Source organism: Oryx dammah, unplaced genomic scaffold (assembly GCF_014754425.2).
Source record: "Oryx dammah isolate SB20612 unplaced genomic scaffold, SCBI_Odam_1.1 HiC_scaffold_6, whole genome shotgun sequence".
Taxonomy (NCBI): Eukaryota; Metazoa; Chordata; class Mammalia; order Artiodactyla; family Bovidae; genus Oryx; species Oryx dammah.
Window position 1 is genome coordinate 21,028,104 of NW_024070190.1, and position 16,439 is coordinate 21,044,542.

The 16,439-nt window shown below is 52.0% G+C and overlaps 2 protein-coding genes across 2 annotated transcripts in view; one reads left to right on the top strand and one right to left on the bottom strand.

The window, feature by feature from the left end:
• RGR (retinal G protein coupled receptor) overlaps positions 1-1,042 on the bottom strand; it is a 10,393-nt gene extending 9,351 nt beyond the window's left edge. Inside the window, exon 1 of the mRNA XM_040242621.1 lies at positions 941-1,042. Within this exon, the coding sequence (XP_040098555.1) occupies positions 941-1,019 (79 nt within the window). The 5' untranslated portion in view covers positions 1,020-1,042. The remainder of the gene's footprint in view (positions 1-940) is intronic.
• A 3,639-nt stretch (positions 1,043-4,681) lies between these two features.
• Positions 4,682-15,174, top strand: LRIT1 (leucine rich repeat, Ig-like and transmembrane domains 1). Its single transcript, XM_040242139.1, has 4 exons — positions 4,682-4,803; positions 8,633-9,099; positions 12,203-12,508; positions 14,201-15,174. The coding sequence occupies exons 1-4, from the start codon at positions 4,682-4,684 to the stop codon at positions 15,172-15,174; spliced, it is 1,869 nt and encodes a 622-aa protein (XP_040098073.1).
• The last annotated feature ends 1,265 nt before the right edge of the window (positions 15,175-16,439 follow it).

Genomic DNA, 16,439 nt, shown 5'->3' on the forward strand with positions numbered 1-16,439 from the left:
GGAAGAGCATTCTAGAAACAGGGGCCAGCACGTGCAAAAGCATAAAGCTGTAAACTTTCAAGGCATGTCTGAGGACCTAGAGGGAAGCTAGATTGCAGGGTTCCCAGAGGAGAGGAAAGGGGGTTGAGGCCGCCCGCCGATGGGGTCCAGGGGTCCAGGGCCAGCCTGGTGGCGGCTGCTCCCTCTCCACTGTCAATTCTCAAATGTGTTGATTTTGTCTCGGAATCTGCTTTGAACAAAGGCTACATCCCCCACTGCCCTAGACTTGGGCTCACCCAACTCTCGGATCTATCGGTCCAGCCCTGGCCTCAGTGAGCATCTTAGGGATTTGGGGTTGCAGCTTGCATCTCATGGACCCAGGTTGCCCTTAGGGCGGAAGTGCTTAGGGCTGAGGGCAAAAAGATGGTGAAAGTAATATGGGGCTGGAAGGGAGTGAATGAACTTGAATACTTGGGTTTGTCTAGGCGGGCACTTTATACCTTGATCACATCTAACCTTCACCACCACCCATTTGGAATGTCAGGGCACTGAGGGTCAGAGAGCTTACGTGTCTTGGTTTCAGTGACTCAGACAGCAGGTGTCTGAGCTGACTGTCTTCACAGCCTACCAGGGGCCTGATCTTATACGAGAGTCTTAGCAAGATTTTCAGGGAGTGGATTCAACTTTCTCCTGACGGCAGGGACATGAAAAGGCCTGGTTCTTGGTCATGCCCTGGGCCGACATCCCATTCTCAAAATTCCTCCCTCCCTGTCCCATGCCTGGCTTCTCTCTCTTGGCTCCCAGGCTGCAAGCTGCAGCCTACGGGTGCAGCCATCAGAAGACCCTATGGGTTTAAGCACAGAGGAGTATGGTTTGGGAACTTCTTGCCAGCTTTGCAGCTGTGACCTGCATTCTGGGGGCCTGCTGAGTTCTGCTCCACCCCAGATCCTGCCTGGCTCACCTTCCACCAGCAGCACCGTCCCCACGGCCAGCACCTCCAGCTCCCCGAAGCCGCTGGGCAGGGTCCCGGACTCTGCCATTCTCTCTGCCTTTCTCCCAGCTGACCCAGCTCTTCTCTGGCTCCCACAACCCAGGCTCCTCCATTATAAAGGGCCATTCCACGTGCTGGCACATGCAGGGTATTATGCTAGACATTGGGCTCCTTTTTTGCTGCCCCCTGGCCCTCCAAATCATCTTCTTGGCCCGGACAGAAGGAACCCATTCATCAGTTAGACAGTGTAGCCTTTGTGAAGCCAGCACGGAGTCCGGCCTCATTCATTTCAGCTCCATCGGATTAAGGACCCAGAATCCAAATGGTGTATAGCCAAAAGCTGAATTAGAAAAGAGTTGCATAATGAGGGCAGGGATGAGGAGCAGAAGGGGGGATCTGAGCTGCAGCCAAGCCTGCGAACGGGTCAGGAGCCAGGCTCTTCCATGTTTGGAGGTGCTGACAAGCTGAGCACCTGTGTGGATGTGTGTACACATGTATGCATGTCCACCAGAGCTCATGTGTATGCTCACAAGCCATGGGGAAAGAATGATGGTTGGAAGTCATTTGCTGTCATGGAAAGAGCTCCAACTGGGACGAGAGACTGCTTCTGGTTCTGAATTAACCATTAACTGCCTATGTCCCTGGGGCGGACCCACTGGGGTCATCTCCGTTGTCTCTTTTGCAAAGTAAGCATCTCCCACCACCCTCCCACAGCTCCCCACCTACCCTGGCCTGTGTAAGTCCTGGTCAGAAGAATACATCATGGATATAGCCTCTGGGGCTTCGTTTCCCGTGTGTCCACTAACCTATGCAAACATAAACATCTCCCAAGGCACTGGCTTGAGACAGAAGGTGGCCTGTGACCCACTAAGAACTTGGCCTCCAATAAATGAGGTCCTGGTATAAGTTACACACTGGCTTATAGTGACATTTACATTAAGAAACACTAACTCTGGGGAGTCCCTGGTGGTCCAGAGGTTAGGATTCTGTGCTTTCACTGCTAAGGCCCAGGTTCAATCCCTGGTTGAAAAACTGTGATCCTACAAGCGGTACAGCACAGCCAAAAAAGAAAGGAAGAAAAAAACACTAATCCAAAACAACTTAACTCATTTTCATATAAAGAAACCAAGGTCCAGAGTGCTGCTATTAATATTACTGAATCCAATATTGGGTTCACCCAATGCAGAAACCGAAACGTCAGCTTGGAGTAGGGAAAGTTTAGTGCAGGGCCGTGCAAGAAGGAGTGGCTCTTGCCCCAAACACCCTAAACTCCCCAAAGAGTTTCAGCAAAGTATCTTTAAAGGCAAGGTGAAGAGGGGGTGTGGTTGGTTGTTGCAAGTTTCTTGGTGTCAGAATCCTTTGTTCTTACAGCTGTTCTTCCAAAAGACCAATGTTACTGTCTTTATACAACTTTTCATCTCTATACAAACGGAAATGTGTTAAACCCTTAAAGGTCAGAGCCTTGAAAACAGGCTATCCTGTGCATTTCAGGCTATAAGCAACATTTTTTTTTTTTTTCCTGCGCTGCATGGCTCAGCTCCCCATCAGGGTTTGAACTGACAGTACAGCAGTGAAAGCCTGGAATCCTAACCACTAGGCTACCAGGGATCCCCCTCTAGGCAACATTTTTAACTCAAAGCCAAAGCAAAAGAATAACAAAGGTTAAAGTAAAAGAAACAGATCTATTACAAGTGTGGAGGCAGGGTTGTTCTTCCCTATGACACTAGCAATATAGCTAATGTTTATTGAGTGCTCGCCCAGGGCCTGGTACTGTGCTAAATGATCTTACGCTGATTCTTACAACATCTGCAAGAATTAGATACCATCATCCTTTTAGTTTCATGCGAGGAAACTGAGGCTCAATGCAGTTAAGAACTGGCCTGAAGTCACACACCGATTCACAGATGGAGCTGGAACAGAAGCCATCTCCTACCCCTACAGCTCCCTGTCAAGCAGTTCATTTTATTCTGTAAGTGTTCATTCCCCATGTCCTTCCTCTTGTTGATCCTCACTTGTATCCAAGCCTAGCAACACTCAGGGCTGAGCGGACCCTCGACTTCTTTCTGGAAGCCTTCCTTGATATCCTGTTACCACAGAGCCTTCCCTGCCCTTCCTGATTTCTATCTTGCATTACTGTAACCAGAAGCACAGGTCAGATGCCTTTTTTTTTTCATGCCTGCAAGATCACAAAAGACTTCAGGGGAGAAGAGAAAGCAGGACAGGGCCAGGAATCAAGGGTAGAGTTTGAGTAGGCAAAAGAGAGAAGGAAAAGCATCCCCCACAGAGGAAAGGGAAGCCAGAGATGTGGGAATGGGCAGGGCTGGCTTTTTGGTTTAGGGAGGAGGAGTTACAGGTGGAAAACCCTGAGAAAATCATATTGGTGAATTGGAGGAGGAAGGAATGGGAACCAATAGTGCCTGGAAGCCAATGTTGTCAAAACAGGCACAGACATTTTGTGTGTGTGCTGGGGCCCCAGGTATCTGTCTTGGTCACACCTCACTGGTGGAGGTCTGTCTAGGCCCATGGGCAGGGGGCTGAGGAACCTTCTGGAAAAGCTATCAGAGCCAGGTAGGGCATGCCTGGCCAGAGAGCAAAGCCTTGGAGTCAAATGTGAAGAATGGATGAGTGAAAGGCGCTGTTGATGGTGGGGTGAGGCTGAGGGTGGGGTGAGGCCAATCAGCAGAAACCGACCGATCCTTCTCTAAAAGCTCTGGGGCTTCCTGCTCTGGGACCCTCCTCAGAGTGAGATAACTAGAGGTGAGGGGCGCTCTTTGCCCTCAGGCCGAGACACCCCGTGCCTCTGCCATTGGTGGTAATGCCCATAAGGCTCAGATGGCGGTGGTCTGAGACTGTGTCCATGGGGTGTTCAGGGCAGTGGGCTGGGAGAGTTCATGAGCCCTTGGGGGACACCTCTGCAGCCACCCCTAAGTATCTGAATATACCCAGCTTGTCCTTGAAAGCACCAGTGGAGCAGGGTACTGACCACTCCCAAGAAGCCTCTGTTCCCACAGGCTGTCAAGGTCTGAGAAACGTGGCTTGTTTAATTTTCCTAAGCACCCTGAGCAGAGTAACGTTACTTCCCACTGATAGATGAGGACACAGAGGCCACGAGAGGCCACGTAACTCGCCCTAGATCACAGCCTATGAATGGAAGAGCTGCGATTTGAACCTGGCTGACCTGGCCTGGAGCTTGGGCTCTTTCTAATTTCTTCACCGCCTTCATCTCATTGACTTTTCACTATAAGATAGTGTCACTGAGAGAATTTCCAGGGGCCCTTATTAGAGGCCGGATTCTGTCTTCACCTCCTTTGAGCCCAGGCACCCTGCAGGGTCTGTGCAGTTATAGCTTGGCTGGCATGCAGTGGCTTTGCAGGTGGGCAGCCCTGCTGGTCAGCCCAGCAGCCACCTGCCCCTCTGGGTGACCGCCCACCTCTGGCTGTGCCCTGTATGCTCTGGGCCTGTGGTTGCTGCCATGAAAGGGGGTCCCCCACCCCCATCTTCAGGACTGGGTGACTCCAGGAAGCAATAAGCTGCTGAGTGCTGTGGCCAGGGCGCCCCTCCCTAATCCCCAGCCTGTCTGTGTTTATCCGATGGCTTCAAGTGGGGGTGTGGGCAGACGATGAGCAGTAGGCAGCTGCTGGGTTTGCTGGGCCGGCAGGACAGAGCCGTGAGGGACAGGCCCTTGCCCGGGCCACAGAGGAGCCAGGAGCCATGAGGGTGGCGGTGGGCATGCTCTGGCTCCTGGCCCTCGGAGGGCCCCCACAGGCCCAGGGTGCCTGCCCTTCTCAATGCAGCTGCAGCCTCCACGTCCTGAGCGATGGCAGCAAAGCCAGGTATGGCGTGCAGGGTGGGTAGCTCAGCCGCCGAGGCTCTCCCAGCTAGTCTGGGCTGGGAGGGGTTGGACGCAGGGCCCTAGGACCACAGCTGGGTGAACCCTCCATCTATCTGGTCACCAAGATCCGAGGGTCTTATGCCTCATTTTCTTCCAGTCAGCAGGTTGTGCCTCTACCCTGGGGATGCGGTGGGGGTACCAGGTACCCATACACAGGGGACAGGCGTGGGGCACAGGGCTGCCAGCTCCAGGAAATCCTTCCTGAATCTTCTGCCAGGATCCTGAGAGAAGAACCCTCCTTCAGGGCGCAGGAAATCTCCCCATCACTTGTCTCTTCTCCTTCCTGCCTGCCCCTGACTATCCCTTTGCTATCTCCCCAGCTCCTTCTTCCCCAGGACTCTTCCATTCTCTTTCCTCACTTCCTGGGGGTACCCAATCATATCCCAGGTATTTACCACCCGACCCGTGATGGGACCACCTGCTTCCTCATGCTTTTCCCACTTAGGGTCCCCTCTGGCCCACTTATCCAGCCTTGGCTCCATTCTATGGGCTCTCAGAAAGGCCAGGAGTGCCCATTCCACTGCAAGCAAGGACCCTTCCATCCTCAACCTCTTCTTTGACTTTTCCCATCTTCTATCTGAGCCTGGAGAGCACATCCACCCTCTCCTCTGCCCCCTCCTGGAATGTTCCCAAGGCCTCCGTGGTTTGTGGACCCTTGCTCTTCCCCCGTGGCTCATTCCCTGTCTCTCTTTGGCAATCTTTAAACTACGTTTTCTCTGACCTCTTCAGCACTCCATTAACGACTGCGGCATTTCCCACTTTGCTCAAGGATTTTAGTCCTTGGCTTAGGGTCTTTCTTACCATCTCTCTAACCTTCTGGAATTTCATCCTCCCTTTCTCCCTTGTCTTAGATGAGGGTTGGGGAGCCACTGATGGTTTCTGATCAGGGCAGCAATGTTATCAGTACAACTCTTTCAACGATCTTACCAGTGGGTGTCAGGCTGATTGGGTGTGATGGGAGGTAAAGAATGGAGAGGCACCCCTAAGAAAGGACACCCTGTGTGGTCTGAAGAACAGGAAGAGCTCCATATTCGGCCCAAGTCTGTGATGCTCCAACTCAAATGGATCATCAGAGGTAGGGATTTTCTCCCCAAAGGAAGTCAGGGCTGAGCCCTACGCAGGCCAGGAAATATCTTATGACCAAGGACAGGGGTTTCCCAGGTGGCGCTAGTGATAAAGAACCTGCCTGCCAATGCAAGGGACATAAGAGATGCTGGTTCGATCTCTGGGTCAGGAAGATCCCCTGGAGAAGGGAATGGTAACCCACTCTAGTATTCTTGCCTGGAAAATCTCTAGGACAGAGGGGCCTGGCAGCTACAGTCCATGGAATTGCAAAGGGTCAGATGTGACTGAAGTGAATTAGCACATAAGAACAGTGTGACCAGGGTGACAAAGAGCCTCCCTTGCAACCGACAGAGAGCCCAGGGCTCAAAGCCACACAGCATCAGTGGCAGAGCTGGTCCTAGAACTCAGAGTTTCCCTTGACTTCTAGAACCCTTCTTACCTGGTGATGTTGCCATGCGGGGACCAAGGAAGGCTTCTGATAGCAAGCTGGCCTTAGGATGGAAAATGGAATTCCAAGGGCAGTTTCCAGGGCCCCTAAAGTCAGCCAACGGTCAGTTCAGTTCAGTTGCTCAGTCGTGTCCGACTCTGTGACCCCATGAACCACAGCACGCCAGGCCTCCCTGTCCATCACCAACTCCCAGAGTCCACCCAAACCCATGTCCATTGAGTCGGTGATACCATCCAACCATCTCATCCTCTGTCATCCCCTTCTCCTCCTGCCCTCAATCTTTCCCAGCATCTGGGTCTTTTCAAATGAGTCAGCTCTTTGCATCAGGTGGCCAAAGTACTGGAGTTTCAGCTTCAACATCAGTCATTCCAATGAACACCCAGGACTGATCTTCTTTAGGATGGACTGGCTGGATCGCCTTGCAGTCCAAGGGACTCTCAAAGAGTCCTGCCTCCTCTAAAGCCAGAGCTCTCACCATCGATTCTACCTGCCCAGAAGTCCCACATCTAATAGGCACCAGGCCACCTGCATAGTGTCTTATGAGGGGACATGAGGCCATGAAAGGCTGTAGAGGATGCTGAGGTCCCAGTGAGCACAGGCACAGATGGCACAGTCAGACCAAGGCTGCTTTGGCATCTCAGATGCCTTCGGGCCTCTTGGAGGGCCCAGTTTTTACATCTGAGCACCTGGTGGGCCTGCCTGTGCTGCATGCTCCCCAATCATGAAAAGATTGTGTGCACTTACAGGTCCCTGTGGTTTCCTGGGGGAGGGTGAGTCTGGGCACCTGGAAAGATGTGCCCATGTCCTTTGTGCCTTTTCGTCCCACCAGGAGCCATGCTGTTCGCCTGTATTGGGCTCTTATTGGTTTCTTTCATCCCTTCCTTGACTGTTTTCTCCCCCTTCCAGCACACATTTCCCCATCAACTCCCTTCTACCTACATCCAGACCTACCTCCCTGCAACACCCAAGCTTCCATTATCCCTGAAGATATCATTGCTTCCAATGCTTTTTTTCTTTCTTTGCTAAATTATAAGCTGTATGGGGACAGGGGCTGAGTCTGATGTTCTGAACTTCCACTGTACTCATCGCTCAGTAGGAGTTCCATGTACATCTGAAGAATGAACGTGAGTGAGTGGAAGTAACTGGGCCTTTTGTGGGCACACTGACAGTAACTAGCTAAGCCCAGCTGACTTTTGAGTACTGTATGTGAGTTAAGCTGAAGGATGCTGGTGGAGCCTGCGTGTGTGTGTGGTGTCGGGAAGGATGATAAGAGTACAACCTCTCTTAGTATAACTAACAATACCCCACCCCCACCACCCACCTCCTGCAGTGTGAGCAGAGACGTCCTCTGGATTAAACTGGGGCTGCACAAGGGCTGGGTCCCTCAGGCCCAGGCTCTGAGTTTTATTCTCTTAAGCATCTTTCCCTTTCACCATGCATGGGTGTGGTGCTCTCAGTGACAGTGTATAGCAGAGTCCTGAATTGGTGGCTCCTCCAGAGGGGGGACTGCCTCCTGCTATCTCTCTATCCTCTTTAGGGTCAAACTTGATAGAATGAGGTTTAAGAAGTCACTGTCTGGGCAGAAGGCGCATGGGAAGGAGCTGGTCAGACTGACCTGATGTACTTGCAGGGCTAGATGCAGAAACTTACACCACCGGTCCACAGTAACTGGGTTCTACAGGTAACAGGTATTGCAGAGTTGGTACGCATATGACCTCATTTAAATCCCCAAAACTGCCCTCTGAGGAGGAGTCTATTATTCTGGGGAAACTGAGGAAAAGAGAGGCTATATAACATACTCAGGGGCACACAGCCAGCAAGCAAAGAAAGAGCCCAGAGGTGAATCTACCTGAGACTGCAAAGTTCCAGCCTTTAAACACCTTGATCATCTCAAGGTCCCTGGGAGTCAGCAGGGTCTTCAGGGATCTCTTGCATGGCTTCCACATCTGATGCCATTGCTATATCTATCTATCTACACACACACACACACACACACACACACACATATATATCTTAATGAAGAAAAGGCAATGCAATCACAAACTGAGCTATAATTTAACAAAGAAACTCTTTCAATTCACAGATGCAATTTGACAGTACACAAGACAGCCTCAGGATTTCTAAATACTATTCATTCTTCGTGCGCTGCAGGAGGTATGGGCTGTAAGGGGACGTAGCAATTCAAGCTTGAGAACCTTCAGGCAGGTGACTGGGCCCACTCCACAGAACCTTTGCTCAAATCCATTTCTGTGTCCAGGACAGTGGTGTGCAACGACCCGGACATGACTCTGCCCCCAGCATCTGTCCCTCCGGACACCTCCAAACTGCGCCTGGAGCGGACAGCCATTCGCAGGGTGCCCGGGGAAGCCTTCAAGACGCTGGGCCGCCTGGAGCAGCTGTGGCTGCCCTACAACGCCCTTTGCGAGCTCAGTGCCCTGATGCTCAGGGGCCTGCGCCGCCTGCGCGAGCTGCGCATGCCCGGGAACCGCCTGGCCGCCTTCCCCTGGGCGGCGCTCAGGGACGCCCCCCAGCTGCGGCTGCTGGACCTGCAGGCGAACCGCCTCTCCGCTGTGCCGCCGGAAGCCGCGCGCTTCCTGGGGAACCTCACTTTCCTGGACCTCTCCAGCAACCAGCTGCTGAGGCTCCCGCAGGAGCTGCTCGCCACTTGGATCCACCTGCACACTGGGCCCTTCCTTCCCGGTCACCATGCCAGGTTGGTCCTAGGTAAGAAATGGCATCTCTTAAGAGGCACACATTGACAAGGTAGGGTTAGGAGCTCAAGCTCCCAGCTAGACTGCTTCAGTTCACATCCCAGCTCTGAACTTTCCCCTTGTCCCAGGAGGGTTGGGGAACCCTGGTGGAGTCTTGGAGAGTGGGTGGTGGGGAGTAGGTGAGGAGTATCATCAGAGAGACAGATGTCCCCTAAACATGCTTTGGCTCATGTGGGGTCCAGCATTGGGGGCTGGAGCAATCTTAGAGTGGTTCGGGGCAGCTCCTGCCCTGAGGCCAGGGAATGTCTTTCAAACAGGGAAAATTTAGACACCTCACTTCCCTGGAAGTGGGGCAGGGAACAGCAAATCCCATTCCAACTCCAGGTACTTTACAGACTTTCTTACCTAGTAAAGAATACTGTATAGGGTAGTACTTACATGGAAAGAAATTATTTGAAAATCAAATTTGAATGCCCTTTATATAAAGAAAGCGGAGCAACGAAGAATTGATGCTTTTGAACTGTAGTGTTGGAGAAAACTCTTGAGAGTCCCTTGGACTGCAAGGAGATACAACCAGTCCATCCTAAAGGCATCAGTCCTGGGTGTTCATTGGAAGGACTGATGTTGAAGCTGAAACTCCAATACTCTGGCCACTTGATGTGAAGAGCTGACTGACTGGAAAAGACCCTGATGCTGGGAGGGATTGAGGGCAGGAAGAGAAGGGACAATAGAGGATGAGATGGTTGGATGACATCACCGACTCAATGGACATGAGTTTGGGTGAACTCTGGGAGTTGGTGATGGAGAGGGAGGCCTGATGTGCTGCAGTTCATGGGGTTGCAAACAGTCAGACATGACTGAGTGACTGAACTGAACTGAACTAAATATATGTGTGTGTGTGTGTGTGTGTGTATATATACATATATATATATAGTGGCCTCTTCTGATTATAATCCCTCCTCCCTCTCCTAAAAGGTAGCCACCGTTATGTTTATTTGCATGTTCCCTCCTTTCTACAATATATTTACATACACATGCATAAATATACATACATGTACATAGGAACTTTAGGAATATTTCACCATATTATACATAAAAAGCAGCACTTTTCCACCCAGCAATAAGTCTTGGAGGTCTTTGTAAGTTACCACAAATGGACCAACTTCATTTTTTTTAACTTTGGCATAATATTCCGTCATAAAGTTATTATTGTTGCTGTTTTAGTTGCTAGTCGTGTCCAACACTCTGCAACCCCATGGACTGTAGCCCGCCAGGCTCCTCTGTCCATGGAATTCTCCAAACAAGTTGCCATTTCCTTCTCCGGGGGATCTTCCGACTCAGGGGTCAAGCCCAAGGCTCCTGCCGAGTCTCCTGTATTGCAGGCAGATTCCTTGCCACTGAGCCATGGAGGAAGCCCATCAAACAGTTATACTGCAGTTTATCTGGCCATTCCTCCTTTTACAGGCCTTTAGATTGTCTCCCCTATTTTGTTAACACCTGTGGTGCTGCAGAGAGCATTCTTGACAATGCATCCTTGCGCACGGAGACAAGTGTTTCTCTAGAATAGGAAGAGAGAAGTGGCATTTCTGGGTCCATGGGGTGCACAAGTTAGGTGTTTTCATATCGACCCTGGTCTCTAAAGTGCCAGTTCTTACCGGCCCCCACCCATGCGTATGTGTACTCAGCAAGGTTATTTGAGTAACTCAGCCAGCCAATGTGTGGGCTCCATTCTAGCTGTGAGCATACAGCAGTGAGCAAGACGGATGGACAGCTTTTCCTGCATGAGGCTAATGATCACAGTGGTCAGAATGTTCAACTTTTGCCAATCTGACTGGTGCAAGTTTCACTGTCCTTGCACTTTGCCATTTGTATTTATTCTTCGGGGATTCTGTTGTGACAAGTGAAGTCAGAGAGCTGACTACCAGAGCTGAGCAGTGATGACTCTTGGAATGCAGATGTATCATAAAATGCATTTAACCAGTGACACAGGGTAGCAGTCACCAGGATGGAATGGGGCTGGGGGTGGGAAATAAACAAGTGCCTTCTAACCAGTGCTCTAAAGGACCCCAGAGTCACGGATATACAAGCAGGTGTGAATTCACTGTCCCCAACCCTTGACAGTTTCCCCTCCAGATATATCAAATACATCTACGCAAATATATAATATGCTATTGGTTAGACCCTATCAAATTCAATAACAATCAGGGGAGGACAAAAGGACATCACATTAAATGATTCATTTTGTATTTGAGAAATGTAAACTTATGAAAAGGAATTGTGTTTTAGGATTGAGGACACATGATACCTCTCTATATATTGGAGGTTCTTTGATAGGGTGGGTGCAGTGACCTGCCTTCAGCTCTATAAAGATGTTCAATTTTAAGGTAAAGAGGGCTGAGGATAAAACACAGGATTTGATTTCCTATCATCCTCACTCTTGTCTTTTTGAGCCTGTGTCAAAGGGACCATGGCTCAGAACATCCACCCTCTTTGCTGGAGTGATGTATACTGGGGGGACAGGTGTCAAGGGCCAGGGTCATGAAGCATTTCTAGAAATAGATTTTGGCCTATTTCAGGTTTTGCGGAAATACCCACTGCCTGGCCAGTAGCCTGAGAGGATCAGTCCAACAGTGGCAGTGGCGACCGCCAGTTTTGTCCATGTGCGTGTTAAGTCACTCCGGTTGTGTCTGACTCTTTCAGATGCTATGAACTGTAGCCTGCCGGGCTCCTGGGTCCATGCGTGATGCTGTCCCACTCACCCAGTGCTTTATATGACTTACCTTGATTTATATTTATACCCACCCAGAAAAGGGAGTAATGCTCTCATTCTATTTTATGCTACTGTGTGGCATGTGGGACCTTAGTTCCCCGCCAGGGACGGAACCCATGTCCCCTGCATTGAAAGCATGGGGCCTTAACCACTGGACTGCCAGGGAATTCCCAATGCTGTCATTCTAGATGAAGAACCAGACTTAGAGGTTGGATAGCTAGTGAGGCAAGGAGCTGGGCGTGGAGGTCAGTTCTGCTGACTCTGAGCTCATGGCATACCAGGGGCGCTGGACCTGGGGATCTGAATACCTTGGGCTTACCTCTCGCCTTCCCTCTCACCCCTGCAGGGCTTCAGGACAACCCCTGGGTGTGTGACTGCCGACTCTACGACCTGGTCCATTTCCTAGAAGGCTGGGCTCCAAACCTGGCTTTCATAGAGGCCAGGCTGAAGTGTGCCAGCCCACGTAGCCTGGCTGGAGTGGTCTTCAGCCAGCTGGAACTCAGGAAGTGCCAGAGTCCGGAGCTCCGTCCGGGGATGACCAGCATCAGGTCGCCTTTGGGCAGCACAGTATTGCTACGTTGTGGGGCCACTGGGGTCCCCGGGCCAGAGATGAGCTGGAGTAGGGCCAATGGGCACCCCCTCAATGGCACAGGTGTGTGACCTACAGGGACCACTGTGCTGAGATCCCAGACTAGGATGGGCGTGTCAACACCCCACACAGGTGGGGAGGGGGTTCAGGGTTCCCAGGAGGAGGGCTAAGGAAGGCTCCTTACTCCTGTCCTGTCTGAATGGAGTTGGAGGGCTCCACCCAGGGGTGGGCACGGGGGCAGTGGCTTCAATGATGATAGTGGCACTCAACCTGTTCTGTCATATTCCACCAGCTCGGGGCCCACCCAAGAGGAACAAAACACTGGCTTTGGGGTAGAAAGTGCTCTCTTAGCGTATTTAATATTTACAGCAAGTTTCTACGTTGTAAATATGAAGCCAGTATCACTAGGAGTAATTAATGCTATGAGTTACCATCTACTGAGTTCTTCATGTGTTAAATGTATTATGTACAGAATGTCACTGAACTTTAAAGAACAACCTGATTATCCTTCTATTGTGCATATAAGTAAATTGAGGCCCCGAGGGGCTAAATGCTTGGTCTACACCACACAGCTCAAACAAGGAGGAACTGGGTCTCGTTAGCATGTGCCCTTTTTGCTGTGTACACAGAGATGGTTCATCCCTGGCACTGAGTAGGGGGAAGGGGTTCGCAGGAGTCACAGCCCACCTACATGCAGAAAGAGGATGGCTGCTGCTGCTGCTAAGTCGCTTCAGCCGTGTCCGACTCTGTGCGACCCCATAGACAGCAGCCCACCAGGCTCCCCCGTCCCTGGGATTCTCCAGGCAAGAACACTGGCAGGGGTTACCATTTCCTTCTCCAATGCATGAAAGTGAAAAGTAGAAGTGAAGTCACCGAGTCATGTCCAACTCTCAGTGACTCCATGGACTGCAGCCCACCAGGCTCCTCCATCCATGGGATTTTCCAGGCAAGAGTACTGGAGTGGGGTGCCACTGAGGAGGCATCATTTTTTGGCCTCTGACCAGAACACCTCCCATCCCTCCCAGCTTTCTTCTCTGTTTCCCTTAACTAGGTTGGCAAGTGTTCTAGGACTGTCTGTTTGAAATCAATGTACCAACAAAACTGTGGAGGAGTTCCACTCACCTAAACAGAAAAGTTGGAGATGCTCTGGTGGAAGCGGCAGTGGGGCCAGGCAGGGGTGTGCAGAGCACTTGCAGCTGGCTCTGCCTGAGGTTCACCCATGTCCCTATCCTCTGAGGGGTCAGCTCTGCAGAACTCAGGCCCCTGAAAGACAGCACTGGAACATTTCAGATCTGGATGGTTGATCATTCTTACACTCTGCCCCAGTCTGAAAAGTGAAAGTGAAGTCGCTCAGTCGTGTCCAACTCTTTGAGACCCCATGGGCTGTAGCCTACCAGGTTCCTCTGGTCTGTCCATGGGATTTTCCAGGCAAGAGTACTGGAGTGGGTTGCCATTTCCTTCTCCAGGGGAGATCTTCCCAACCCAGGGACTGAACCCAGGTCTCCCGCATTGTAGGCAGACGCTTTTACTGTCTGAGTCACCAGGGAAGTCCATGCCCCAGTCTGGGTCTCCCCAAATTTAATCCCAGCTAATCTCCATTCCCTTGGCCAATCTAAGAAAAGTTCAGTAAGGCCCAGTCTTTTCTCGGGTGTTGGGCAGAATGTACACAATCCAGGCGCTGTGAACTTGGCTGGAAATAGGCTTGGTGCAGATGGGGCTGTTCATTCTCCGTCATGTCTCTGTGCCCCCTTGCAGTGCACCAGGAAGTCTCCAGCGACGGCGCGAGCTGGGCTATACTGGGCCTGCCTGCCGTGTCCCACCTGGACTCAGGAGACTACATCTGTCAGGCCAAGAACTTCCTGGGAGCCTCTGAGACGCTTATCTCCCTGGTCGTCACGGAGCCCCAGACGTCCACGGAACGCAGTGGGGGCCCAGGGGCGCGGTGGGCAAGGACGGGCGAGGGGGCGGAAGCTGCCGCGTATAACAAGATGGTGGCCAGACACGTTCCCCACGTCCCCGAGCCTGCCGTCCCGGCCACCGGGCCCCCCGCGCCCAACGCGAAGGAGCAGCTGCTCCTGCAGCACTTCCAGATGAGGGCCCCCGAAGAGCACTCGGACGCGCCGGGCGGCGCCCAGGAGGCCCAGACGGTGAGCTCCCTCAAGGTGGTGGGGGACACTTACCAGAGCGTGACCTTGCTGTGGAAGGCCCCCCGCGCCGGGAACACAACTGCCTTCAGCGTCCTCTACGCGGTCTTCGGGCAGCGCGACATGCGGCGGGTGCTGGTGCAGCCCGGGAAGAGCAGCGTCACCATCCGTGGGCTGGTGCCCAAGGTCAAGTACGTGGCGTGCGTCTGCGTGCGGGGCCTGGCGCCCCGGAAGGAGCAGTGCGTCATCTTCTCCACCGACGAGGTGGTGGACGCCGAGGCCACTCAGCGGCTCATCAACGTGGTGGTGATCAGCGTGGCCGCCGTCATCGCCCTGCCGCTCACGCTGCTGGTCTGCTGCGGCGCCCTCCGGAGGCGCTGGCGCAAGTGCGGCGCCGGGGGCTCCGCCGAGGCCACGGGTGCCTACGTCAACCTGGAGAGGCTGGGCCACAGCGAGGACGGCTCGGAGGATCTGTCCCAGCACAGCCTCAGTGAGGCCGACAGACTCCTCTCTGCTCGCTCCAGCCTGGACTCTCAAGCCGTGGGCATCAGGGCCAGCAGACGGATCAACGAGTACTTCTGCTGAGGGCCGTGCTTTCCCCTCCCTGCACACAGCTGCCTACACCCCTGCGCCTACTCCCCTTCTCCTCCCACACGCTCACTCTGACACCTGAGTCCATGCTCACCCACTCTTACCTACCCGGGTACCTGCTTCCTCTTACATTTACACACAACTACAACAATTAACACTTATAAAAGCACTTACTATGTGCCAGGAAGTGTTCTAAGTGCTTTATATATATATTAACGCATTTAATTCTTATGACAGTCCTTTGCAGCAGGCACCGCCCTTCTCCTAGCTTACCTGGAGAAGGAACAGGGAGTAAGTAACTTGGCTGTATCACTTTTTGCTGCATAACAAATAAAGGCAAAATCGCAGTAATACAAGGCAACAAGCACTTATTTTCTCACAGTCTACAGGCTGGTGGGTTGATAGGGGTGGCTCTGCTCCCTATGTCCTACTTGGGGCCCAGGATGGAGAGTCAGTGGCTATCTGGAGGAGGCTTCTCTCTTGGAGATGTCAGAGGATAGAGAAATGAGCAAAAACATATAATACCTCTTAAGCTCCTTAACACTGCTATTTCTGCCCATATTCTGTCTGCCAAAGTGAGTCTCATGGCCAAAACTAAGCTTTCAACAGGGCAGAAAGGGACAGTTCTCCCACAGAGGCAATGGTGGGGCAGGACAAACTTTGTTGAGCTGTGATCTAACTTACGTTGCTCACAAGTACACAGCTAGGAAGAGGCAGCTCTAGCACTCGGACCACACACTTGCTTCCAGAGTTGCTAGTCCTCACTGCTTCCTATCTGCATCTTGACTGCGTCTTGACTACATTTATGCTAGCTTGTAGGCACTCACATTTAATCTCTTTATCCATTTTCCACATTTGTATAGTCACACACATACACATACAGAGACAAACACCATGCCCTCACTGTGGACACTCATGGATTCTAGTCATCTGATCTTTAGTAAATTCTAGAGTGGATGATGCCCACGAGACTACTGCTCATTTACTTAGAATGTGAGACTGAAGGGATCTGAGAGGTCCTCTGAGGCAGGTGGCAACACTGTCCGGCACACAGCTCACTTCTGTCCCTATGTAGCACTCTTTGTGATTCTAATTGAAATTTACCTGAATTCCTGAGGGTGTCTCAGAGCCTCCTGGGCCACTCCATAAGCCACTTCAAAGGAGGATTCCTGTTCAGTTTCCTTAAAGGTGGGAAACCTCTGAGATGTGGTCTCTGCACAGGAGGAGGCAAATGTCCCCAGCAGAAGGACCAGCGTTCT